The sequence below is a fragment of the Camelina sativa genome, chromosome 10, assembly GCF_000633955.1.
Source record: "Camelina sativa cultivar DH55 chromosome 10, Cs, whole genome shotgun sequence".
In the NCBI taxonomy this organism is placed as follows: domain Eukaryota; kingdom Viridiplantae; phylum Streptophyta; class Magnoliopsida; order Brassicales; family Brassicaceae; genus Camelina; species Camelina sativa.
Genome location: NC_025694.1, coordinates 18,117,206 through 18,143,638, shown reverse-complemented (window position 1 = coordinate 18,143,638; position 26,433 = coordinate 18,117,206). Strand labels below are relative to the sequence as shown.

The 26,433-nt window shown below is 39.7% G+C and overlaps 2 protein-coding genes and 1 pseudogene across 2 annotated transcripts; 2 read left to right on the top strand and 1 right to left on the bottom strand.

The window, feature by feature from the left end:
* The window catches only part of LOC104720469, a 17,137-nt pseudogene extending 1,224 nt beyond the window's left edge, over window positions 1-15,913 (top strand).
* Window positions 15,827-18,080, bottom strand: LOC104719251 (pollen receptor-like kinase 1). Its single transcript, XM_010437130.2, has 2 exons — window positions 16,707-18,080; window positions 15,827-16,636 (listed from the first exon to the last, which is right to left on the bottom strand). Exons 1-2 carry the CDS (start codon window positions 18,019-18,021, stop codon window positions 15,978-15,980), a joined length of 1,974 nt encoding a protein of 657 aa, XP_010435432.1. The 5' UTR covers window positions 18,022-18,080; the 3' UTR covers window positions 15,827-15,977.
* Window positions 19,014-21,815, top strand: LOC104719250 (U-box domain-containing protein 35-like). The gene is made up of 8 exons (XM_010437128.1): window positions 19,014-19,185; window positions 19,268-19,344; window positions 19,417-19,535; window positions 19,618-19,784; window positions 19,876-19,933; window positions 20,025-20,316; window positions 20,397-20,498; window positions 20,586-21,815. Exons 1-8 carry the CDS (start codon window positions 19,014-19,016, stop codon window positions 21,813-21,815), a joined length of 2,217 nt encoding a protein of 738 aa, XP_010435430.1.

Sequence of the window (26,433 nt, the reverse complement as noted above, 5' to 3'; positions counted from 1 at the left end):
GTGAAGCTTGGGAATGTTTCAAGGGATACACTACCCGATGTCCACATAACGGCTTCAGCAATGCTTCATTGCTGAGGACACTTTACAGAGGAGTGGTCCCCAAGATACGGATGTTGCTGGACACCGCAAGTCATGGTAACTTCCTCAACACGGATGTCGATGAAGGTTGGGACCTAGTGGAGAACTAGGCTCAATCTGATGGCAACTACAATGAGGAATATGATCGCTCTGTGCGATCTATAGGAGAGGAAGATGCCATGTACAAGAGGGACATGAAAGCCCTCAATGATAAGCTCGACAAGTTCTTCAACCAGCAGAAGCATGTTCATGCCCTATCAGAGGAAGAGCAGTTTCTACAACAAGATGGAGAGACTATACAGATAGAGGATGTTAACTACATTAACAACCAAGGAGGTTACAACAAAGGGTACAACAACTACAAGCCAAATCCGATTGTGCCATACCAAAACCCGATACACAGCCTGATACCGCCATCAAGTTCGTCATCGCTGGATTTACTCTCCCTAATGCATACAGCCCTATCAACTCAGAAGACAGAAACAATTTGCATTAATACAGGATTCAACAATCTCGCTTGTCGTCTGTCAGCCAATTTCCAACAATTGCACAACAAGTTTGATGCCTTAGGATCTCGAATTCAGCTGATTACGGATAACCCGGCTTCCACCTCAACAAGTCACACAGAGTCTGCAAACGCGATCACCTTACGGAGTGGCCGACAATTACCCCTGAGAACAGTACCACTGGACATCACTGAGGACAGCAATGATATAGATAGGGAAGATCTCGGTGAACCAATCATTTCTGCTGAACCNCTCCCCATCACAATCCGATGCTCAACCCGATCCATCACCCTACCACACCACTCGGATAGGTGATCGGGTTGACCCTCAGGTAACTCCGCCCCCTGCAGACAAACCAGGAAGAGAAAAGACAAAAGAAAGGAGATTCATTCCCCCACCTTACAAGCCACCTCTGCCATTCCCTGGACGATTTTGCAAGGAACTCTTGGAGAAGTACAAAGCATTGTTTGAGAAACAGATGCAAGAACTCGAACTTCGCATGCCCCTTATGGATGCTTTCACCTTGATACCTCCTTACCAGAAATTCCTGAAAGATGCAGTCATGGAGCGAATCAAGCAAGTTCAAGGGATGGTTATACTCGATCATGAGTGAAGTGCCATAATTCAGAGAACTGCCGCACCTAAGAAACTAAGTGACCTGGGATCGTTTACTTTACCTTGCTCGATCGGACCTTTGAAGTTCGGAAGATGTTTCTGCGATTTGGGGGCGTTAGTCAGCCTGATGCCACTTACTGTAGCTAAACGTCTCGGATTCGAGAAATTCAAGTCTACCGACATCCAACTGGTTCTGGCTGATCGAACTATGAGGTTGCCAAGAGGAATTTTGGAAGACTTGCCGGTCAAAGTAGGGTCAGTAGACATACCAACCGACTTCGTGGTTTTGGAAATGGATGTGGAGCCAAGGGATCCGCTTATCTTAGGACGACCATTCTTAGCCACCGCAGGAGCAATGATTGATGTAAGGAACGGGAAGATCGATCTGAAGCTCGGGGAAGACCTCACTATGCAGTTTGACATTCGGGAAACTATGAAAAAACCTACGATAGTTGGGCAAACCTTATGTATAGAGGGATTAGAAAAACTGCGCGAGGAGGCATTTGAGGAGATTGCGATAGGGGATTGTTTACAAACGGCACTGACAAATGATGGTAAGGAAGGGTTCGTGCATCAAGAAACGGAGCTCTACAAGGAATTGTGTGATACTTCTCTAGATGTCATCGAACTAGAGCTAAGTGAGGACATGAGGGAAGCTGAAAGAGAGGGAGTGATGCTCGACAACAGAAGCTCAGACATGTCAGTAGTCACCTCCTACGTCATTTCGTGCAGTTTCTCAACACCAGCCCACCCGGACGCTAATACGATCGCCCCATCAAGTAGGATGATCGAGCACAACCTCGAGCAGCAACTCCAAACCACTGATGATTGGTCCGAGTCTAAAGCGCCAAAAGTGGAACTCAAACCTCTTCCATCTGGGCTAAGGTACGCTTTCTTAGGACCTAATTCAACCTATCCAGTGATCGTCAATTCTAGCCTGCCTGAAAAATAATTGGATTTGCTTTGCACTCAATTAAGAAACTATAGGAGAACAATAGGCTATACTTTAGATGATATCAAGGGTATATCCCCTGATCTTTGCACCCACCGGATAAACCTTGAGGATGAATCGTACTCTAGTGTGGAACCTCAGCGTCGGTTGAATCCGAACCTGAAAGAAGTGGTGAAAAAGGAAATTCTGAAGCTGCTCGATGCTGGAGTTATCTACCCTATATCAGATAGCACTTGGGTATCCCCGGTGCACTGCGTTCCGAAGAAAGGAGGAATCACCGTCATCAAAAATGAGAAGGATGAGCTGATTCCAACAAGGACGATAACTGGACATCGAATGTGTATCGACTATAGGAAGCTCAACGCAACCTCTAGGAAGGATCATTTCCCCCTGCCTTTCATTGACCAAATGCTGGAACGACTAGCTAACCACCCGTACTACTGCTTCCTAGACAGGAATAGTGGATTTTTCCAAATCCCAATTCACCCTGCTGACCAGGAGAAAACTACCTTCACCTGCCCTTACGGTACTTTTGCCTATAGGAGGATGCCTTTCGGTTTGTGCAACGCTCCCGCGACTTTCCAAAGGTGCATGACATCTATCTTCTCGGATTTAATAGAAAAAATGGTAGAGGTTTTTATGGATGACTTTTCAGTATATGGAGCTTCTTTCACATCATGTCTGTCAAACCTCTGCAAGGTGCTGAAAAGGTGTGAAGAAACCAATCTAGTGTTAAACTGGGAAAAATGCCACTTTATGGTCCAAGAGGGAATAGTTTTGGGGCACAAGATCTCAGAAAAGGGGATAGAGGTCGAGAAAGCCAAGATCAAAGTAATGGTTCAGCTGCAACCTCCCAAATCAGTGAGAGATGTCAGAAGTTTTTTAGGACACACAAGATTCTACAGGCGATTCTTTAAAGACTTCTCTAAGATCGCACGACCGTTAACACGGCTACTTTGGAAGGAAGTAGAGTTTATTGTCGACAAGGACTGTTTAGATGCCTTCAACAAGATAAAGGAGGCTTTGGTGAGCGCACCAATAATTCAAGCTCCTAACTGGGACCATCCCTTTGAGATTATGTGTGATGCGTCAGACTACGCTGTGGGAGCGGTACTAGGTCAAAGAATAGATAAAAAGCTCCACGTGATCTACTACGCCAGCAAAACCATGGACGATGCCCAAACGAGGTATGCGACAACTGAAAAGGAACTACTTGTTCTGGTTTTCGCGTTTGAAAAGTTCAGAAGCTACTTAGTCGGTTCAAAGGTAATTTTCTACATGGATCATGCCGCCCTACAGTACATCTACTCAAGAAAGGACACCAAACCTAGGCTCCTCAGATGGATCCTTTTTCTGCAAGAATTCGACATAGAAATCCTGAATAAAAAAGGAATTGAAAATCCACTCCCAATAGACGACTCAATGCCCGAAGAAAAACTGATGCACATCGCCTTCTTGGAAGAAATGAGCCACACAATCAGACACACGATAGATTACTCAATCCCCAAGTCAGCAAGGTCGATCGAGTTCATGGCAATCGAGTCGGTTAAGCTCCCATGGTACTCAGACTTCGTGAACTACTTGGTGTGCGGAGAAATTCCTAATAACTACGACGCTCAAAGAAAGAAGAAATTCTTCAGGGATGTCAACAACTACTACTGGGACGAACATTATCTCTACAAGAAAGGGACGGATGGCCTGTTCAGACGATGTATAGCAGAGGAGGAAGTCCAAGGAGTACTAGAGCATTGTCATGGGTCCGCCTATGGAGGACATTTTGCCACCTTCAAAAACAGTCCAAAAGATACTCCAAGCACAAAAGATACTTCATTTCGTTCGTGCCAGAAAATGGGTAGCATAGGTCGACGAAATGAAATGCCTCAGCAGCTGATCTTAGAAGTCGAAATTTTTGATGTATGGGGAATAGACTTCATGGGATCCTTCAACCCACCCTCGAATGGAAACATGTACAACCTAGTGGCAGTCGATTATGTCTTGAAATGGGTAGAAGCAATCGCCAGCCCGACGAATGATCACAAGGTCGTAATGAAGATGTTCAAAAGCATCATTTTCCCGAGATTTGGAATCCCAAGAGTAGTAATGAGTGATGGAGGAACCCACTTCATTAACAGGGTTTTCGATGGATTGTTGAAAAAGCACGGAGTCAAGCATAAAGTCGCGGCAACTTATCACCCGCAAACTGATATGATCATGAGACTATCCAAGACGACCCATGAGTCTTGCTCAACACAAACGAAGTCAAAGATCAACTCTTCCTACCAAACTGCTATTTGGGATGCATTCTTACCTCATCTAGAGCATATCTCGAAGTTGAATCAGTCCAATCAGAGTTTAGGTGAAGGAGTTATTCATTTTACAAATCAGGTGAACTCATGGCTACGCGACTTAGACCTACGAGAATTCAAAGGAGGATTCCGACCAAGCCAGAAGTACTCAAGCTATGAACAAAACTGTTCTGAAATCTTGATCCATCCTAGAACCACTGAGAATTGGAAGCACGTTAAAATCAGTTCATACTTGAAAGATATGGATATTTCAAGTCAGTGGATCTGTCCTAGTTCCATTTTCGCGTCTGAGCCAAAGATCGTGTTACACAGACCAACTCAGAATCAATTTGGACACGAAATCAACTGGAGGATCTCAATGGATCTCTTATGTTTCCAACAAGCTCAAGAACACAAGATTTGGCCAACAAACCACAGAGTTACGTCCCATTTGCCAAAGGAGGTGGATCTATTTCTTAACTTGATGAGTTTCAGGTCCAGTTGGTTTAAGAGCTTCCAGAATTATGTTTGGCAACCAGGAGTTGTTTTCTACTAAGCCCAAGATGAAGAAATGATACAGCCCATGCTGTTTCTCATCAGCAAATTGGATCAAGGAGTCAAAGAGAGTTAAAAAGATCAAGGAGGTACTTAATGGGCTAATACAAGAACTTATGGCAAAAGAGAGCATGGGAAATTATTTTGGGGATGATACCTATCAAGTCCAGCCCAGTTTGAGCCTAATTCAAGTCCAAGAAAGCCCAAAATAATCACTTTATTTTGTGGTCAAAGAGAAGTGACGAAAATTGGAGTTCAACTCACCTTGGGAAGGAAACCTTGGGAAGACAAAATTCAAGAGTTGAATCTTCATTCAACTATCTATCTTTATTGTTTTTAGTTTCAAGAATAATACTTGGCTTTGTTACCAAGTTTTCTTATCTTATATAAACTCATGTAAGAGTAAAGAAATAATCAACAATCCAACTTTTTATCAAAACCTTTTCTTTTTGAGAGTGATTCTCTTCTGTTCTTTGTGAACAAAACCGATTGCTTGGTGTGATTCCAACAATCAAAACCGACTACTTGGTGTGATTCCGATAGTCAAAACCCCGATCTCCTTGGTGCGAGGCTGAGAGATCCGATCTTTTTGGTGTGAGGCTGAAAGATCAAACCGGTATATCAAGAGTCTTTCCGCAACTCTTGTGCGACCATTCATTCCACCATCCTTATTCTTGAGGCTTCGTCGTCTTTAGAATCAAGGTGTCTCTATCAACCAACTCGAAGGTGCCGAATCCTTGGGAGGATCATATCAAGTGGTATCAGAGCACACCCTTGAGTTTGGTATTCTATCATTCTATCATCTTCTAACCGTTCATCTTCTTCCTATCATTTTCTATCTTTCAATCTTCTATCTATCATCTTTCTATCTTTCCATCTTCTTTATTTTCATCTTCTCATCCTTTCATCTTCTATTTCTATTTATTTTATTTAAAAAAAAAAAGGCAAAAAAAAATAAAACGAGAAAAAAAAAGAAGGAAGAAAAAAAAAAGAAAAAGAAAGAAAAAAGAAAAAAAAAAGAAAAAACAGAGAAGAAAAAAAAAGGCAAAAAAAAAAGCAAAAAAAAAAAGAAGAAAAAAATGTCTAATGATCCACAAGTTCAAGCACTTATGGGAGAGATGCGACGGTTGATGAGGGTTGAGATGAGTGCAATCTACAAGAGGTTGGATGAAGTACAAGTGGAGGCATAACAAAGACAACCACAAATGTTGCAGCATAGAAGAGAAAGAGATCAACTTAGAGTATTAAGGGTTGACGATTATTACACTACTCAATCATCAAGAACAAGCCATAGGAGGCCACAACACAGAGATGGCATGGATCAAACTTATGAAAACATTGGAGGTAATAAGTTGGAGATTCCTACCTTTCAAGGCAGGAATGATCCAGATGCATACCTAGAGTGGGAGAAAAAGATTGAGTCGGTTTTTAGTTATCAAAACTATTGCGAAATGAAGAAGGTACAAGTTGCAGTCACTGGATTGTGTGATTATGCCATTACTTGGTGGGATCAGTTGGTGATAAGCAGGAGGAGAAATGGAGAACACCCTATTGAGACTTGGGAAGAATTGAAGTCTATTTTGAGGAAACGATATGTTCCCAACCATCACCCTCTTGGTTCAAATCATATTCTAAGGAGGCCTTCTAGACCAACTGATGGAGCGTCTACTGTCACACCAAGTTACCAACGAGAAAGGACATCTCTTGTTTTTAAAGAAGAGAAAGCTGCTTTTGTTTCGTTACCATCACCAAAGGAGCACAAGGAGTTGTTGGTTCAGAAAAATCTGTTAGAAATAGCAAAATCACCGAGTGAGCAAACAGAAGCCGAGGAACCAAAGCACAAAGAGATCAGCAAAGATCAGAGTGAGGAAGCCGCGAAGAAAGGCATTATCATCAACAACCTTGATAGTATGGATGATTCATCTGATGAACCAACAAGGAGAGAAAAGCCAACATTACATTTATCGTCAAGCAAGATAGAGCAAGTTGTTGATTTTGTAGGAACCAAGAAAGATCTCACTATAAACTGTGCAAATCTTCCTCATGGTAAGCCACCAGAGTCACTTCAACACTCTCCAACCCAAAGTCTTACAGTTTCGAGGACGAAACTTTTTCAAGAGGAGGGGTATGATATGATCATGAGACCATCCAAGACGACCCTTGAGTCTTGCTCAACACGAACGAAGTCAAAGATCAACTCTTCCTACCATAATGCTATTTGGGATGCATTCTTACCGCATCTAGAGCATATCTCGAAGTTGAATCAGTCCAATCAGAGTTTAGGTGAAGGAGTTATTCATTTTACAAATCAGGTGAACTCATGGCTACGCGACTTAGACCTACGAGCATTCAAAGGAGGATTCCGACCAAGCCAGAAGTACTCAAGCTATGAACAAAACTGTTCTGAAATCTTGATCCATCCTAGAACCACTGAGAATTGGAAGCACGTTAAAATCAGTTCATACTTGAAAGATATGGATATTTCAAGTCAGTGGATCTGTCCTAGTTCCATTTTCGCGTCTGAGCCAAAGATCGTGTTACACAGACCAACTCAGAATCAATTTGGACACGAAATCAACTGGAGGATCTCAATGGATCTCTTATGTTTCCAACAAGCTCAAGAACACAAGATTTGGCCAACAAACCACAGAGTTACGTCCCATTTGCCAAAGGAGGTGGATCTATTTCTTAACTTGATGAGTTTCAGGTCCAGTTGGTTTAAGAGCTTCCAGAATTATGTTTGGCAACCAGGAGTTGTTTTCTACTAAGCCCAAGATGAAGAAATGATACAGCCCATGCTGTTTCTCATCAGCAAATTGGATCAAGGAGTCAAAGAGAGTTAAAAAGATCAAGGAGGTACTTAATGGGCTAATACAAGAACTTATGGCAAAAGAGAGCATGGGAAATTATTTTGGGGATGATACCTATCAAGTCCAGCCCAGTTTGAGCCTAATTCAAGTCCAAGAAAGCCCAAAATAATCACTTTATTTTGTGGTCAAAGAGAAGTGACGAAAATTGGAGTTCAACTCACCTTGGGAAGGAAACCTTGGGAAGACAAAAACCAAGTTTTCTTATCTTATATAAACTCATGTAAGAGTAAAGAAATAATCAACAATCCAACTTTTTATCAAAACCTTTTCTTTTTGAGAGTGATTCTCTTCTGTTCTTTGTGAACAAAACCGATTGCTTGGTGTGATTCCAACAATCAAAACCGACTACTTGGTGTGATTCCGATAGTCAAAACCCCGATCTCTTTGGTGCGAGGCTGAGAGATCCGATCTTTTTGGTGCGAGGCTGAAAGATCAAACCGGTATATCAAGAGTCTTTCCGCAACTCTTGTGCGACCATTCATTCCACCATCCTTATTCTTGAGGCTTCGTCGTCTTTAGAATCAAGGTGTCTCTATCAACCAACTCGAAGGTGCCGAATCCTTGGGAGGATCATATCACAAACCAGTGAACAAGTGGAAGTAAGCAACAAACAGATCAAAGCGATACTAGCCAGAAACGTGGGAATCACAAAAAAAGATTGGGCATTCAAGCTAGCTAATGCGCTATGGGCCTATAGGACCACCTATAAAACTCCGATTGGGCGGACACCTTTCCAGCTCGTCTACGGAAAAAACTGTCACCTTCTGGTCGAGGTTGAATACAAAGCAATGTGGGCGACAAGCTGCTGAATTTGGACATAAGGACGGCCCGAGAAAAGACAGTAATGGATCTCCATGAAATCGAGGAGATACAGCTGGAGGCTTATGATAATTCGAGGATCTACAGGGAAAGAACCAAGGCTTTTCATGACAAGAAGATTCGATACAAGGATTTAAAATCTGGAGACAAAGTCCTTTTGTTCAACTCAAAGCTTCGGATATTCCCAGGGAAGCTCAAGTCTAGATGGTCAGGACCTTTCGAAATTAAGGAAGTTCTTCCCTATGGAGCAGTCACTCTGCTAGGTAAAAGTAAGAATAAATTCACTGTGAATGGGCAAAGAGTAAAGAAATACATGGCAAATGAGAGCACAGAGGTGGAATCATCTCTGCGCCTCGACGATCCCACGCCAGTCTAAGACGAATTGAAAGTCAAGCTTAGGGACTATAAACAAGCTCACTTGGGAGGAAATCCCAAAGGCAGGTCTATAAATATGATTCATATTTTTTCATTTTGTGTTTTCCATCGCACTACCTGATTCCCTACCCGATGAGCTACGCGATCCCACCCTCGATCAACCCCTCGGATGCTGGTCTGAGTAAGTCGTCCGTGCGCATTTCTGAGCTCTCTGACGAGCAAACACCGGCACCTGCTGAAGCCGGAGACGACCCAGGCTACACGTTGGCGAGTATGGAAGCTGCTGCAACCTCCTTCTTCACCAACCCATGAGGTACCACTTTCATCCGATCCTTGTAAATAACATTGCATTTAGTTTATTTCATTTTTGTGTGGTTCTTGGATTCTTTTTCCAACTTTTATTTACACAGAGACTGTGTAATTTAAGTTTGGGAGAGAGTCCTAGATTGTATTTAACATTGTATTTTATTTTCTTAATTTTCTTATTTCTAATCTTTGCATGCTAGTTTTATTCATTTGAGTTTGCATCTATTTGCATTAAAAAACAAAAAAAAAATTTAAAATTTTAAAAAAAAAAAGATGTTCATGTAGTTGCATTTACATATTAGGATTAAGTCTAGTTTGTTTCATATAGGATTGTTGCATTTGCATCTTAGGGGACAATGATTAAAACTACCTTTTGTTTAAAATGAAACCATAGGATTGAAGCTATAGCCCTTAGTCACAGTTCATTGTTGTTAGATCAATCTTTGGAAAAAAATGAAAAATATTTGCTTAGAACCTTGTGTCTTTTAATGCTTCCTCCACTTGCTTGAACATTATAACATCTCTATATTATTGGATTTAATTTGAACTTTAACTGACTTGCTTATGGAACTTGAATACTTGCTCATGGTAACTCTAAACTCGGGTTAGCACTCCATTTTTACCAATTTTTTCGTTTAGCCCGATTCATTTGTCCTACCCATGAACCCAAACTTTTCTTTCAAACCTTGTTGTGAATTGTTGAGTGAGGCCTCTTTCATTGTGCTATAGGTTGTGAAACCTTGAGAGTATTGAGAACGACAAAGAACTGCCTCTTGATTTAGCTAAGTTAGAATTTGAACTAACTAATAGATTCGGTTTTGAAAGATAGGTGGTTAGAATGTTTATTTGGGGTTGGGTTGTGGAATAAAAAAAAATAGGGATGAAAAAGTCTCTAAGGTTAGAGTCAATTAGCTCTAAGTCTCTAAAAAAAAAAATAGGAAAACTCTTGCTATAGTCTCCTAGAAAGAAAGAAAGAAAAAATATATATTCATATTAGGAGTTTAGCAAAGAAAAAAAAGAAAAAAAAAGAGAGAGAGAGCTAGAAGTTTAAAGTCTAAAAGTCTAAACCTTAGGGAATATAAAAATAAAAAAGAGTTAAAATCAAGGATGTGAGTAGTTTAATTCTAGGGGGTTTAATAAAAAAAGTGAATGAGAAAAGGGTAGATCATCAAGAGTTAAGCTTTGTATGCCCAAATTGTTCTTAGTCTTAGATAGTTTTCACAACTGGCTAGCATTCCTTCTTTTGAGAGAAAACCACCCAAAGAATTTGTTTGAAATCACCTTACTAAAAAGTCTTACCCTTGAAACCGATTGAGCTTGATTCACCTTCCATTTGCAAGAATTCGCCGAACACTTAATTGAATGTGAAAGAGATGTTCTTTATCTTTAGTTGGAGGTTGAACTAGATCGATGCATGGTAATAAGCATAGAAAAATATTTGTAAGTATGTTGATTGATCTTAGCACCATTAAACTATCTTTAAGGACTTTAGCTTGAATCCTTCACTAAGCATCTTAAGGTTATGAGTCCCCACTTTCAAACCGCACTCTCTTACTTCCTTGCTAGAGGACTAGCAAGATTTAAGTTTGGGGGGTCTAATAACTCTCTAATTTATATGTTTTTAGCATCCTTTTTTGTCAATATTTTGCATTGTTCATACCTCTAACTTAGCATTTTTAGGTCATTAACTGTAGGAATTCACTTTTAGACCATTTAGGGTGTTGCATTTCTGCATTTGCATATTTTGGATGAAAACAGGTGCTAAAGAGCCAAAAATGGGGAAAAACAAGGACAATCCGAGCATGTACCCGAAGGAGCCATCGAGCTGCAAGAACAAGTCCGAACCCCAACACGATCGAGGAGGATCCGAGAGCATGAAGAACAACCCGAAGATCCACCCGAGGAGTAACCCGACTTCACCCTCGTGTACCCCATCGAGTAGACCATCGGGCAGGTCTGGGAAGCTAGGTCAAAAGGGTTTCCATATATAAACCCCCTCCTCTCCTAGCTCGCAAGGGAGCACGCCGCAGACCCTCAAACCAGAGAGCGAGAGCTTCTGTGAGAGAACTGAGCGACTCAAACATTTTCCTTTTCGTTTTGCATTTTTATTTCATAGTTTTTATAGTTTTCTTAGATTTCTATCTTGTACTCTTTCTACTCTACTCTATCTTTTAATACAATGCAAGTTTCATTCATTTTCGTTATTTTGTTCCTTGTTATCATGTCTGAGTAGTGTAGTAAAGTTTCTAGGGATGGGATACATGATTTTGTGTTCTTGATCGGTTAGGATGCCTTAGTTTGATTGTAAATGATTGATAGATTTCCTTCTAGGTTGGTGTTCTTAAGGTTGTCAATGGACCGAGAAGTTGAGATTAGATCTAGGGCGTTTCAGCGACCGAGAGATGTAGATGAGATGCGTGAATTAGCCAATGCTAGAGGTTTACTTGACTCTGAGTAAGGGATTAGATGAGTTTGAGTTTACTGACAATAATGAATCGTTCTTAATGCCTGCTTGTTCATATTTCTAGTGCGAGAGTGTGGTAAGTGATCAAGGTTGATTGTTGCTAGTGCGAGAGTGTGGTGACAAGGTTTTAGAGATTCATTGTCTAGGAAATAATTGCTTGAGGCATGTAAGGCATCTGTACTGGTCTAGAATACTTAGGTTCGATTACCCCATCTTTAGGAGCTTTCATATTTTATTTGTTTACATTTTCTTTATTTACTCGACCACTTACCCGATCAGGTACACGATAACCTGCATCGAGTAATACCTCGAGCTGTTCATATCTCATTTGCTTACTCAATCACCCCACTCGATCTTGTACTCGACTGCTTGCATCGAGTGCTTAGGTCGTGTGGTTTCTTTGTTTATATTCCTTTCTTTTATTTATTTTAGTGTTAGAACAAAAACCCTATCTGCTTGGCTTGACTTGTATTGTCCTGATATTTTGGACGAAAACAGGTGCTTAAGAGCCTAGAATGGGGAAAAACAAGGACAAACCCAAGCATGTACCCGAAGGAGCCATCGAGCTGGAAGAACAAGTCTGAACCCCAACATGATCGAAAAGGATCCAAGAGCCGGAAGAACAACCCGAAGATCTATCTGAGGAGTAACCCAACTTCATCCTCGTGTACTCCGTGTACCCCATCGAGTGGACCATCGGGCAGGTCTGGGAAGCTAGGTCGAAGGCTTTTCCATATATAAACCCCTCCTCTCCTTCCTCGCAAACCAGCACGCCGCAGACCCTCAAACCAGAGAGCGAGAGCTTTTGTGAGAGAACTGAGCGACTCAAACACTTTTCCCTTTTGTTTTGGATTTTATTTCATAACTTTTAATCATTTATTTAGATTTCTTTCTTGTACTCTTATCCCTCTACTTTATCGTTTAATATAATGCAATTTTCTTTCATAATTGTTGTTATGTTTCTTGCTTTGATTTCCGAGTAGTGAAGTAAAGTTTCTAGAGATGGGATAGATGATTTTGTGTTCTTGATCGGTTAGGATGTCTTAGTTGATTGAATATGTTTAATACATTTCCTTCTAGATTGGTGTTCTTAATGCTGTCAACAAACCGAGAGGGTGAGATTAGATATAAGGTGTTTTACCACCGAGAGGTGTAGATGAGATGCTTGAATCAACCAATGCTAGAGGTTTACTCACTTAGTTTTAAGAGATTAGATGAGTAAGGGGTTTACTGACAATAATGAATCGGATCTTAATGCCTGCTTGGTCATGTTTCTCCAACGAGATTTGGGTAGGGGAGTGAAGGTGGATTGTTTCTATCACGAGAGTGTTTTAACAAGATTTTAGAGATTCATCGTCTAGGAAATATTTGCTTCAGGCATGTAAGGCATCTGTACTGGTTAGGAACACTTAGAATTCGATTACCCCATCCTTAGAAGCTTTCGTATTTTAATTGCTTGCATTTTCATTCATCACTCGATCTCTTACCCGATCAGGTACACGATAACCTGCATCGAGTAACCCCTCGAGTTGTTCATATTTCATTTGCTTACTCGATCACCCCACCCGATCATGTACTCGAATGCTTGCATCGAGTGCTTAGGTCGTGTGGTTCTTTGTTTATATTCTTTTCTTTTATTATTTTAGGATTGTTAGATAAAATCCATAATTGTTTTGCTTGACTTGCATTGTTCTGATTGCATCCTTCCTGCTAGCATAAACAACCATTTTGATTGATAACCCTTTGTACTACAACTGCATAGGGAATTGATACCCTGGGTGAAAAATCTGCTTATCAGAAAGAGTCAATTTCAAGATCGTTCTTTCGTACAATGGGACTTCTTTGGATGGATGGCAGAAACAGCCTGACTTACACACTGTTCAAAAATAGGTTACTTTCATCCTTTCTTGGGCACATTGCATTTGAAAAAGAGTAGCAAAAGCACCAAACACAAACATGTACTTGCTCATTTTCCCTGAAAAATGATTGTTCTAGCGTTTTGTGGTTTCTTAAGTGTGGTAGAGAAGTCTCTCGGGGGATTTGTTATTGAAAAGAAAGCCCAACTGCTCAAAAAACATGTAAACCATTAGAAGGACGTGTACTTGTTGCTAAAAGAACTGACAAAGGAGTGTCTGCTCTTAATCAAGTTTGTTCTTTTTGTACGTGAAAATTCTGATTCCTAAGAAAATAGTTAATGGCTTTTCTTTCTCCTAAGTTAACCAATAACTAAGAGAAAACCATTTGATCTTTGTTCTCCATGAGTATTCCAATTTTTGGCTCCTGAGGGTTGTGTTAGTCTCTAAGATGGCTTGTATCGTCCTCCTGATTAAGTTTTTCTCTTAGATACCTGGAGAAAAGACATTGAACCCATTGAAATTGAAGATGATATCAATAAAGATTATTCTGGGAAACTTAGGGTTGTGTCGATCTCTAAGGTATACTCTCTATTCAGGATGGGTTTCGTCTCCTTTTTGAGTTTTCTGCAAAATTTTATAAAAAAAGTATTTGTAAAGATACATAAATTTTCTAATCGTATTTTTGGAACTATGCACTGAAAATGAAGGTTTCCAGATCATTTCACCCAAATTTCTCTGCAAAATGGAGGCGCTACTTGTACATCTTTCCCTTGGATGATACTGAACCATTGAGCGAAGGTGGCAAGAATCATGAGAACTTTATCTTTGATGAGAACCGTGAAAAGCAAAGAAATGGACTCTTAAGTGATGAGAATACTGAAGGAGTAATGTTGAGCGAGGATGATGAGCTTGAAGTTGAGGAAACCAGCAAAAATCTTCAAGTAGTAGAGAAAGCAAGTGACTTCAGTGTAAGCAAGGTTGATCAACTTTTACAGCAGCTTCAAGGAAACATATTATCCTACAAGATGTTTACGTGTGATACGAAGGCTGCAAGAAACGAGTAAGAGCTTACACTTTAGCATCGCAACAGTTCTAGACCACTTTCTTACCAGCATGATAATTTACCTCTCTTATCAGCATGATGTACATTGCCATAAATTTGACGTGTAAATGGTTTCTTATATGGGTTATCTTTGACCGTTTGACGTTTCAGAGGTCCACCTACATAATGTTTCATTTATCCTGGCTATTGAAGGATAGAAAACATGAGACTTAACAGAAACAAAAATGTACATTGCATTTTGGTTCTTGATTAAACGCTCTCGCGAATTCTTGTTCTTTGCAAGCGTGTCCTAAAGAGGAGATTAGCTCTCCATGTGAAACTAAAATTAACTTCTTGTGATTAATTATACCAGGATTATGTAGAAGGAAGAAGGGTATGTGCGTTGAGCTTGTGGCTAACCGATTTCTCCGCAAGGTGTTTACTTTAAGCCTAATATTAGCTTCAATTACACTTAAGTTGCAAGTTTTGGTTCTTTATAAAAAATAATTACCTTCAACTTTTGAAAAGTTAAGAATCACATTGTACATATACTAGACACATACAAGGGAAATAGTACAACAACAGCCTTGATGAGTCCTAATTTTTTCAAATTCTCTTCTTCACTTAAATCGTAATTGTTTTTGTAACTTTCAGATGGTAAGAGTTCTTGTGGCAACATCAATCCGGAAGCAGCTGCTGGTGCGGATAATGATGCATTGTTAAAACTGCTACAAGCTTCGTGCAGACGAGCCACAGCTCCTCCAGCTCCATCTGAAGGTCTCTCTTTATCTGACGTTGGTTATACTGATTTTGACCCTCAAATTTCTCTTTTCCTGAGAATGGCATGTAACATTTACTCACATATTAAATGGAATCTACATTGTTTAGATTAAATTTCCGCTTGTCGTTAGAGCAAGCAAGACTTTATTATATTAATGTCTCATAATTTAATGGGCAAGGATGTAGCCTTGACAATGGTTTTTAGTTAATGGGGTGTATTGAAAGATCTATGCACATGCCATATATGATGAATGTGTGAAGAAATCATGTCATTATCTACAGAGAGATAGAAAGACGGAAGAGACGTGTAATAATCAACGGGATTCACGCATTTGTGTGTCATGTTTGTTGTAGATACATTATATGATATAAAAGAGATCAAGCGTTCATTACTTCAGTTCCACAGGTAAATGTCCACACATCCATCAACTCTCATTGTTTTTATACAGAGTAAGAGCAAACTCTTGTCTCTTCTCATGTCAAGTTGATGCTCTCGCTTGACACTCCTTTAGATGACCTCCCATCAGTTTCACTCACATACGTTGAATAGAAGTCGTCATCATCCCCTTCCTGCTCCCTCAACTCCTCAATCTTCTCCACAGCCTCTATTATGTCCAACCTTTTCTCCACGTCTGGTTCACAACAGCTCAATCCGATTCTCAAGAGTTTGAGAATCTGTCCTTCACAATGGCTTGTCTTGCCCATCTCCTTATCAAATAAATTTGGTGCCCATTCCCCATGGAAACCCAAGTTCACCCAACTCGCTAAATCCTCTTCACTACCTTGCGAGAAATTGGCTGGGAATTTTCCGGTTAGGATCTCCAAGATGAGTATGCCAAGCTGCCATACATCAGTTTTCTTGGTGATACGTTGGTGTTGCAAATACTCAGGAGATCTATAGGCTGCCATGTGCACTTGTGCCTTCTCTTGGTTGATCAACGGAATTAAGCCATAGTCTGTGAGAAGTGGTTCAAAGGCTTTGGTGAGGAGAACATTGGAGGATTTGAGATGACCATGTGGAGCCATTAGGCTAGGTAGATCATGGTGGAGATATAACAGCCCCCTTGCAACTCCTTTCACGATCTTCAATCTTGTTGGCCAGTCCAAACTTGGATTTCCTAACGACTGATTACCTACAAAGATTTGACTCTTAAGCAACAATAAATCATAGAGACTTGAAGTGTAAAAATAACGAAAACTTACTATGAAGATTAACAGCCAAGCTTCCTCTCTCAGCAAAATCACATACCAATAACTTCTCCTCCTTCCTATAGTAATAAGCCACAATGGGAAGCAGATTATGGTTCCTTAACCTCCCTAATCTTTTCATATGCTCTTGAAACTCATCTCTCCCTGCATTGTTCATCTGCTTGAACCTCTTCACGACCATCATTTGTCCGCTTGATAGCACTGCTTTATAGGATGCACCAAAACATCCACTCCCAAGTATCTCAGCCGAAGCCTTCAACAGATCTTGCAGGTCAATTTTTTCCCTATCTTCCCTCAGGAATGAGAGCTTCGTGTTCTCCACTCCAGTTGTTGTAGCTGACCCATTGCGATGATCAGATTTATGTCGTCCTCTACGGGTTTGGTCCGCATCTCGGATGCCAATTTTCTTTTGTAGACTTGATGGTCCGGTTTCTACCGCCAAAGTCAGTTGTTTCTTCCTATAGTTGCGGTTAATTAGCACGATGATCACTCCAAGGATTATGAGTATTGCCAGCACCGTGACTATTATCTTTATAACGAGAGGGTCCCTTGATGATGATTTGGGTCGTACCTCAGGTTGTGGAGGAAGTTCTTTAAAAGGAGAATCACATTCTGTTTCCAGCGGTTTTCCACATAAGCCTTTGTTACCTTCAAACACCTTTGGATCCATCATGCTGAGACTCTCAGGGATTGGACCTGTTAATGCATTGTTTGAAAGGTTTATCAAGTGCAGCTCATGTCCAAACTCTGGTATTTGTCCAGTGAATTGGTTCCCGTCAAGTCTCAGTTCTAAAAGCTTGGGCAATTTGGTCACAGATGTCGGGATTTGACCGGTAAACTTGTTTTGTGCCAAATGGACCTTCTTCAACCACGCCATACCTTCAAAAGCATTATCTGGTATATCTCCTTCGAATTGATTGTTAGAGAGGTAAAGTGACTTGAGAGCAGCGAGTTTCTTGAACTCAGGGAATGGCCCTCCGAACTTGTTGTTCCTGAAGCTTAGAGTCCTCAAGGATGTCAAACCCGACAATGCCTCAATGTCTATAGAACCAGAAAGCTCCAAATTCTCTATCTGCAGTCCCCAGACGGAGCCGCTATTGCACAAGACACCAGGCCAAGTGCAGGGAAGAGTTTTAGCATCCCACGAGGCCAACGCGTTTGCCTGCCCAACGACTAAAGATTTCTTGATGTTGAGGATAGCCTCGGAATCCGAAAGACCATGAGTGGCTGTGGAGAAGAGAAGGAGGAGACACACTAGTGGTACCATAATGATGTAAAGGCTGAGGCAGCGCGTCTGCATGGGATGCATGAGGCGCGCGCTCTTGAGGAAACCTTTGAGAAGGGGACAATGTGGTGTTACAGCTTGAGTTGGATTGACACAGCAGAGAGAAAAAAAAAAAGATGAATGGTAAAGAGAAGGCTTTGCATCAAAAGCATTCCAATAATAGATTTGTGGTGAAACTTAAATTTCTAATTGCTGACCTGTGATTTCTTTTATGATTACATCAGACAGCACCGATACACAATTTCTCTGTTTTATTTTCTGTCTCATCCACTGAACAACCCCCATTGTCTATATTGGTAAACCCTAAACCCAAACTTGGTACGTACGTTTGAAACAAGATTTAGATATATTTCATTGTTATCTGGTAAAAAGCAGAGGAAGATACCATCTTTGTTCGACAGATAAACAACAGGAACCAACTGAAATCAGCCAAAAACAAAGAATCTGAACTAGATGAAAAGTACACTCACTTACTATTGTAAATTTTTTTCATTACTTCCATCAAGTTTATTTTTCTTAAACTACTTTTGTAAATCTTATCTGATTTACAAAAAAAAAAACTACTCCCTTGATTTCATTTTAAAACATTTTTTTTTTGGCTAAAAGCATAAAGATAAAAATTCAACCAATAGAAAAAATACTGCAGAATTTAAAAAGTCATAAACTATTAAATTAAAACATTTATGCATAAAAACTTGAGAAAAACTAATAAAATGTAACAACCCAAAAAAAAATTATATATTTTGGGACAGTGCGAGTAAAAAAAAACTTTCCAATTAAACTTTCTATTCCCACCAAGAAAAGAAAATAGAAAAGTCTCGATGGGCTAATGAAGTTGGTTACAATCTCTAAGGAGACGATTAGAAAGAGAGTCAAAGTTGTCTGTTGGGATGTATTTGCTAATATTAGCATTAGTCAAACGCGTTTCTCCAAAATTCAAAATTAGTGTCATTCATATATAAACTCATTGAGTATATGTTTGTTGCAGAACAATACCGAGAGAATAAGCAGTGGAAATGGTAAAAAGCTGCGATAAAAGAGAAGGAAATGTTACGTTGGCCATTGACAGAGACAAAGAGAGCCAAAACGTGATGAAATGGGCTGTCAACAATCTTCTTAGCCGAGGCCAAACTATTACTCTTCTTCATGTCAAAATCAAACAATCCTCTTCTTCTCTTCCCTATTCTGGTATATGACAAACCCTTTGTATTAACTTCTTTATTTGAGGTCTTATGATATTCATATTAGCATATAATTTGATTCAATGCAGGATCTAACCTGTCTAAGTCAGGCGATGATGCATCAGATTTGTTTCTTCCCTTTCGTTGCTTCTGTGCTAGAAAAGAGGTACGTTGTCGCTTCACGTTCTCTATCTTGTCAAGCATTTCTTTTTCATTTGACTGACTCTTGTTTTGACAGATCATCTGCCAAGATGTGGTTGTGGAGGACGTTAGTGCGGCTAAAGGAATAGTTGACTACGTGGAACATATTGGAATCGAGACTCTAGTACTCGGTTTATCGAAGATGAATCTTTTAAGGTAATGAGGCAAATGCTTTTCTCCTTTACTTAAAAAACTTAATCTGAGCACATTTATATATATATGCTCTATTTGATAGAAGGTTCAAAGCAACGGATGTTTCAAGCACCGTCATGAAAAAGGCACCGAGTTTCTGTACAGTATATGTAATCTCTAAAGGGAGAATCTCGTCTCTGAAATCATCTACAAGTTCACCTCCGAGTTCCACTATGCGGCACCATGTACACACCCCGACCAGCATTCTCAATGGTATATATGACCTAATACTTTTCAAGGACACCACATAAAAATTAAACTAATTTTCCATTAACTGATCAAATGGGTTTCATTCATGTTGCAGCTGAAAGGAGAAAACAAACAATGCAAAGAACACAAGACGAGATCAATATTGAGATCAAGTATGTTTCTCATCCATATATATAACTTTTTTTCATTCTTTTCCATAAGATAAACGTTACTTATGGCAACCATCACATGTTGTATATATAGGTCTCCCTTTTCGACAAGAGGATACGAAGGCATTTACCATCCCTCGATGACAGACTCTGACATATCATTTGTGAGTAATGGAAGACCGAGCGTGGATCAGATGTTTCCTACCTTGTATGACAATGTGGATATTCCACGGCTCTCAGTCAGTTCTGAGTATGGACAAAATCGAACCAGTTTTGCTACATCATACACATCAGGGAAGGAGTCTATAGATCTTGGCTCATCATATACAGGACACTCTTCAAGCTCATTTGAAAGTGGGAGACCATCATTTTCACTACAGTCCCAGGTATTTGCACTAGTTTTATACCACCACATCATCTGCGCATGAGAAAATGTTTACCATTGATGTAATGCAAAATTTGACAGGATGAGATTGAAGCCGAGATGAGAAGGCTGAAAATGGAGTTAAAGTCAACAATGGAAATGTATAACAGTGCCTGCAAGGAAGCAATCTCTGCAAAGAAGGCGGTATGTTTTGAGTTTATAACAATCAGAAGCTGATTTCCTGTCAGATTCTCTCTCACCAAACTTATAATCTGATTCTCCTCTTCTCAGGCTAATGAGTTACACAAGTGGAAAGCAGATAAGGAACATATATTAGAAGAGGTGAGACTTGCGAAGGAAGCAGCGATGGCAACAGCGGAGAGGGAGAAAGAAAAAAGTAGAGCTGCCATGGAAGCGGCAGTGGCAGCTCAAAGAATATCAGAACTTGAGACTCAAAAGAGAAAGCATATTGAAACCGCAGAGGAAAAGAAGAGGGGAGTGAAAACTGATTTAAGGTACAGAAAGTACAACATTGAGGAGATTGAAGAAGCCACAGAAGAGTTCTTGCTTAGTCGCAAGATCGGAGAAGGAGGCTATGGACCTGTTTACAAGGGAACACTAGGTTATACTAAAGTGGCAATAAAAGTTCTAAGACCAGACGCGGTACAAGGAAGGTCTCAGTTCCAGCAAGAGGTTGAAGTACTGACATGTATGAGACACCCAAACATGGTTCTCCTGCTTGGTGCCTGTCCGGAATACGGATGTTTAGTGTACGAATACATGGCCAATGGTAGCTTAGAAGACTGTCTCTTCAGACGAGGAAACTCCCCAATCCTTTCTTGGCAGTTAAGATTTCGTATAGCCGCTGAAATCGCAACCGGTCTTCATTTCCTACACCAGATGAAACCGGAGCCTTTGGTGCACCGTGACCTTAAGCCGGGAAACATATTACTTGACCAACATTTTGTTAGCAAGATTTCAGATGTGGGCTTGGCCAGGCTCGTCCCTCCATCTGTTGCTGACACTGCAACCCAATATAGAATGACGACAACCGCTGGAACATTCTTTTACATAGACCCCGAATACCAGCAGACCGGTATGTTGGGGACTAAATCAGACGTTTACTCGTTTGGCATTATCCTTTTGCAAATACTTACAGCTAAGCCACCAATGGGTTTGACTCATCACGTCGAAAGAGCAATTGAAAAAGGAACTTTTGCTGAGATGTTAGACCCAGCTGTTCCTGACTGGCCAGTTGAAGAGGCCTTGGTTGCAGCAAAACTTGCTCTACAATGTGCAGAATTAAGACGCAAAGACAGACCTGACTTAGGGAACGCTGTTTTGCCTGTGCTTAACAAACTCAGGGATCTAGCCGAAGAAAGCATGAAATTTAGCAGAAGCCAACGGCCTTTGCCAGGTAGGAGCTCAGTGTCGACGACTTCACTACAGGAGATTATGAGTGATCCACAACTACAATATAGATGTGATAGCTCAGGTTTCAACGACAGTTCTACATCTTAAAGAGGGAAATCCAAGTCAGAAACAATCACAGAGGTAGAACAATAAACATTAAGAGGAGCCAGGCAAACTTGTTTTGGTCGAGATCAAGAATTGTTGTTACCCACATAGTTTTACAGAGTTTTTTTTTATATTTGTTTACATGTATATTGGGATTTAGAGTTCCTAGGGGTATGGTATTAATACAGTAACCCCTTTGAATCTATACGATACAACCTTTGATTTTTGCTTATAAGAGAATAAACATTTTGATTTTCTATATACGTCAAAACAAACTTCTTGAGGAAGTAAGGAAATGAGGTAGAAATGAACACACGAGAGCTTTTAAGAGTGAGTTGCCAAAATCCACTAAGTTAGAACTTAGAACCAAGGCTTGACTATATATCTATCTGTTTAAAAATAGAGGATGTTTGGACTAAAAACACTATTTAATATTAAAAAAATATTTAGTTTAAAAAGTTTAATCAATTATAAAAAACTGTATATTATAAATAATCATAATATATTAAATTAATCTATAATTTGCAGAATATGAAAACATGTTATATTATAAAAATAAAAAAACTATCTATTCTACTTACACCATCTTATATTATGTGACATATGAGCATTCAATATTTTCTTCCAAACTCCTGCTCTAAAAAGCAGCTGACACGTGACATCTTTTTTGTGATATGTGTCATTTCATTTAATCTTAAATACATCATTATCTAGTTTTATTTTACTTTAGTTGTATAAAAATAAATATTTAATGCATAACCTATTGAATGCATATAATTAAATTCTATATTAAAAAATTATTATGTTTTCTTTTCCTCACTTAAAACTAATATTTTTTTATAGATAAGAAATTTTTCTTCTTAAAATAATATTTCACATCATAGTATCTTATAAGTTTCAACTGTACGTCCAAATACTAATTAAGGAAGTAAAGAAATGAGGTAGAAATGAATACACAAGAGCTTTTAAGAGTGTGTTGCCAAAATTCACTAAGTTAGAACTTAGAACCAAGGTTTAACTATATAGGTTATGTTTTAAGAGTCTGTTTCCAAATTTAAAATGTTTTAACCAAAAACACTAATTAATATTAAAAAATATTTACTTTTAAAATTTTAACCAATCATAAAAAACAGCAAAATATAAATAATCATAATATATTAAATTAACCTATTATTTATTTGCATGAAAATTTGAAAACAATTTATATTATAAAACAAAAAAACTATTCTACATACAAAATCTTATATTATGAAACAAAGAAGATAATAAAAAAGTCCTCATGTGGCATATGAGCATTGGATACTTTCCTCCAAACTCTTGCTCTAAGAAGCAGCTGACAAGTGACATCTTTCTTTTGACATGTGTCATTTCATTTAATCTAAAATATATCATTATCTAGTTTTTTTAATTGTATAATAAATAAATATTTAATGCACAACCTATTGAATGCATATAACTAAATTCCATATTAAAAAAAATATTATGTTTTCATTACCTCACTTAAAACTAATATTTTTTTTTGATAAGAAATCTTTCTTTTTTCAAATAATATTTTACATCATGGTATCTTATAAGTTATAATTGTTTTTGAAAATAAAGCATACATTTAGTTGCAGAGTTTTATCTTATTGTATTTTTAAAATGAATTTTTTAATTTATTTAATTACAGTGAAAAGCTATGTACAACGTTTATACTTATATATCAAGTTTCTAGGTTAACAAAGAAAAAGCAAATTTTTTTGTTTTGTAGCATATCACAAAATTTCCTAATTTTTTTTTTTGAATAAAATGTTAAATTAGATTCAAAAGAAAAATACGTGTTTACAACTAGTGCAACCTTTAGCCAAAATAGTATTCAAAAGAGAAATTTAAAATGTGGTAAAAATTGTTAATAGCTAAAATCTTGATGCTAGCCAAAGGTGTAAGGCATTAGCATAACACCTATCACCACTCCTTTGGATCGCTAAGAGCTGATCTCGGACTTGTCTATCAAGGCACTTGATCAACTGAACTTCTGTGATCGGGTGCTCACCATGCCGCCACCTATTACGTTCACGCCAGAGTGCATAAACCGTTGCTTGAAAATTATACCGTGCTAGAAAACCTTCTTTCGTAGTCGTCCAAGTAGCAGAGACTGTCCCAAGGAGAGTGTGCCAATTCAAAGAGAATCGTGTCTTGTATATTTTTTTGCGAGATTATCCCAAATACCTGAGGTGAAGCCACAAGTAAAAAAAAGATGATCCCGAGTTTCGATGGGCTGATTGCAGAAAACACAGGTCGGGGAGAGTCCCCTGTTCCAGAGAATCATTCTATCCCCAGTTGAGAGTCTGTCCCTCGTAGCCAACCAAACACAAAAGGAGAACTTAGGTGTTGCATGGGCAAACCAGACTCCTTTGTGCCAGGATACCAGGTCGGATGTGGTACGTATATGGAGCCATGTTTCCTTGGTTGAGAACCTCGTGCGATAGGTATCGTTTTTTCCTTTCCATAAAGGGGATATCCTCTGCATCTGTGTGTGTTTGGAACTTTAGAGCTAGTGCGTCTTCTACTCGATGTCGTCTCCGACGACGATGTGTCCATGCCTCAACGATCGTCATATGTTGGCTTATCCCAAGATCAATGAACCCGCGTTCACCTGCAACATCAATCAGACGCCCCATTGGAGACCACGCATCATACCAAAAAGAAGCCTGAGCACCGTTCTTCACCTCAACACTACTAAACTGTTTGGCAAGATCACGGTATTTAAGGAGTTTACGCCACATCCAGGATCCCCTGGAGGCAGTGTGGTTGATAGACCAAAACGACTCCTTCCGTAGTAAGTAGTGTCGGTACCACCGGACCCACAAGGAGTCTCCATTCATACCAACTAACTTCAGGCAACAAACATCATTAGCCTCCTTCAAAGATCGTAAACCAAGTCCTCCTTCAGTCTTTTGTGTGCAAACATCTTCCCAAGCAAGCTTAGCCTTGTGACAGTTGAGGGCCGGTCCAGACCAGAGGAATGCAGAGCAAATCTTATCAATCTCTCGAATACATTGGCGTGGCAAACGAAAAGCTGACAACCAAAAATTGCAGATACTCCAGAGGACCGAAGAGAGAAGATTAAGGCGACCAGCATAGGAAAGGAAGCGAGCCGTCCAGGATCCTATTTTCTTTTTGATATGCTCCAATAAAGGACTATAGTCCCCAGAAGAGAAGCGCTTAGTCACTAGCGGTAGCCCAAGGTAACGTACAGGAAACTGAGCAACACCAAACTGAAAACGGTCCATAATCTCTTGTTTACAAGAATCTGTAACACCCGCAAGGTAGACAGTAGACTTTTCCATACTGATACGAAGCCCTGATCGTTTTGCAAAGCTATCAAATACTTCCAGAATCCCCTCAATAGACCGCAGCTTACCATCGGAGAGAACCATTAGATCATCAACAAAACTTAAATGAGTTAGACTTGAGATTCTTGCATTGCGGGTGATACGCAAATCTCCTCAAACCTGCTGCTCTATCAAGCATCTTTGACAGTACATCCATAGTAATAACAAACAAGTATGGTGAGAGAGAGCAACCTTGTCTCAAACCCCTAGAACTGCAGAAATAACCAGCCAATTCTCCATTGACCTGAACCGAGAAAGATGTTGTGGTAACACATAGCATAATCCAGTGAATAAATTCGAAGGGGATGTCCAAAGAGAGCAGCACATTTTCGAGAAAAGACCATTGAACTGAATCAAAAGCTTTGGAGATATCTATTTTGATTGCACATCGGCTGGAAATAGAATCTAGATGGTACCCACTAACCAACTCCGTGGCAAGAAGCAGATTTTCAATAAGGAGTCTGTCTTGAACAAAAGCGGACTGGTTTCCCGAGATGAATAGAGGCAAAATCAGTTTAAGTCGATTGGCAAGGAGCTTGGATATGACTTTATAAAGCACATTGCAACATGAGATTGGCCTATAATCCTTCATTTCCATGGCGTCCAACTTCTTTGGAATAAGAGCAAGTATTGTAGAATTTACCCCTTTTGGCAGAAACCCTTTCTCAAAGAAAGATTGAACCGCCACTAAAAACTCTGGGCCAACACACTCCAAATCGATTTGTAAAACTCGACAGTGTACCCATCCGGTCCCGGGGACTTATCCTTTGGCATCGAGAAGAGCACTTGTTTGATTTCTATAGCAGTAACTTGGCGAGTAAGTTTTTGCTTATCCTCTGCGGAGCACCAGTACGAGAGTAGGTCTTGAAGCTCAACAACTGAAGCTACAGCATAATCATCTGGTTTATGCTGCAGAAATTCTCGAAAGAACCTCTCCGCCTCTGCCTTTATCTCCTTGGCTTTAGCCGTTACACTACCATCCTGCATACGAATCTCCCTTATTGAATTCTGCGCAAAACGAGCCACGACTGCTCGGTGGAAAGTTTTGTTGTTCTGATCCCCAATCTGCAACCAATGCAGTTTTGATTTTTGCTTCAAGTACTTCTCCTCTAAGCCGGCAATCTGTTCCCATTTGGTATATGCCTCCGCTTCTTCATGCATAGCTTGTGGAGAAGGATTTAGTTGGTTTGCTTCCTGCTTCTGACAAAGCATAAGATATGCATCCTTTGCCCGTTTTACCAGATGGC

What these genes read in the sequence shown, in the direction of transcription:
- LOC104719250 (XM_010437128.1), top strand. Translation starts at nt 19,014, where the DNA reads ATGGTAAAAAGCTGCGATAAAAGAGAAGGAAATGTTACGTTGGCCATT. An exon ending in CCCGACCAGCATTCTCAATG is followed by an intron (nt 19,785 to 19,875) that starts GTATATATGACC and finishes TTCATGTTGCAG; the next exon opens with CTGAAAGGAGAAAACAAACA. An exon ending in GAGATCAATATTGAGATCAA is followed by an intron (nt 19,934 to 20,024) that starts GTATGTTTCTCA and finishes TTGTATATATAG; the next exon opens with GTCTCCCTTTTCGACAAGAG.
- LOC104719251 (XM_010437130.2), bottom strand. Translation starts at nt 18,021, where the DNA reads ATGCATCCCATGCAGACGCGCTGCCTCAGCCTTTACATCATTATGGTA. An exon ending in CTTGGCTGTTAATCTTCATA is followed by an intron (nt 16,637 to 16,706) that starts GTAAGTTTTCGT and finishes AAATCTTTGTAG; the next exon opens with GTAATCAGTCGTTAGGAAAT.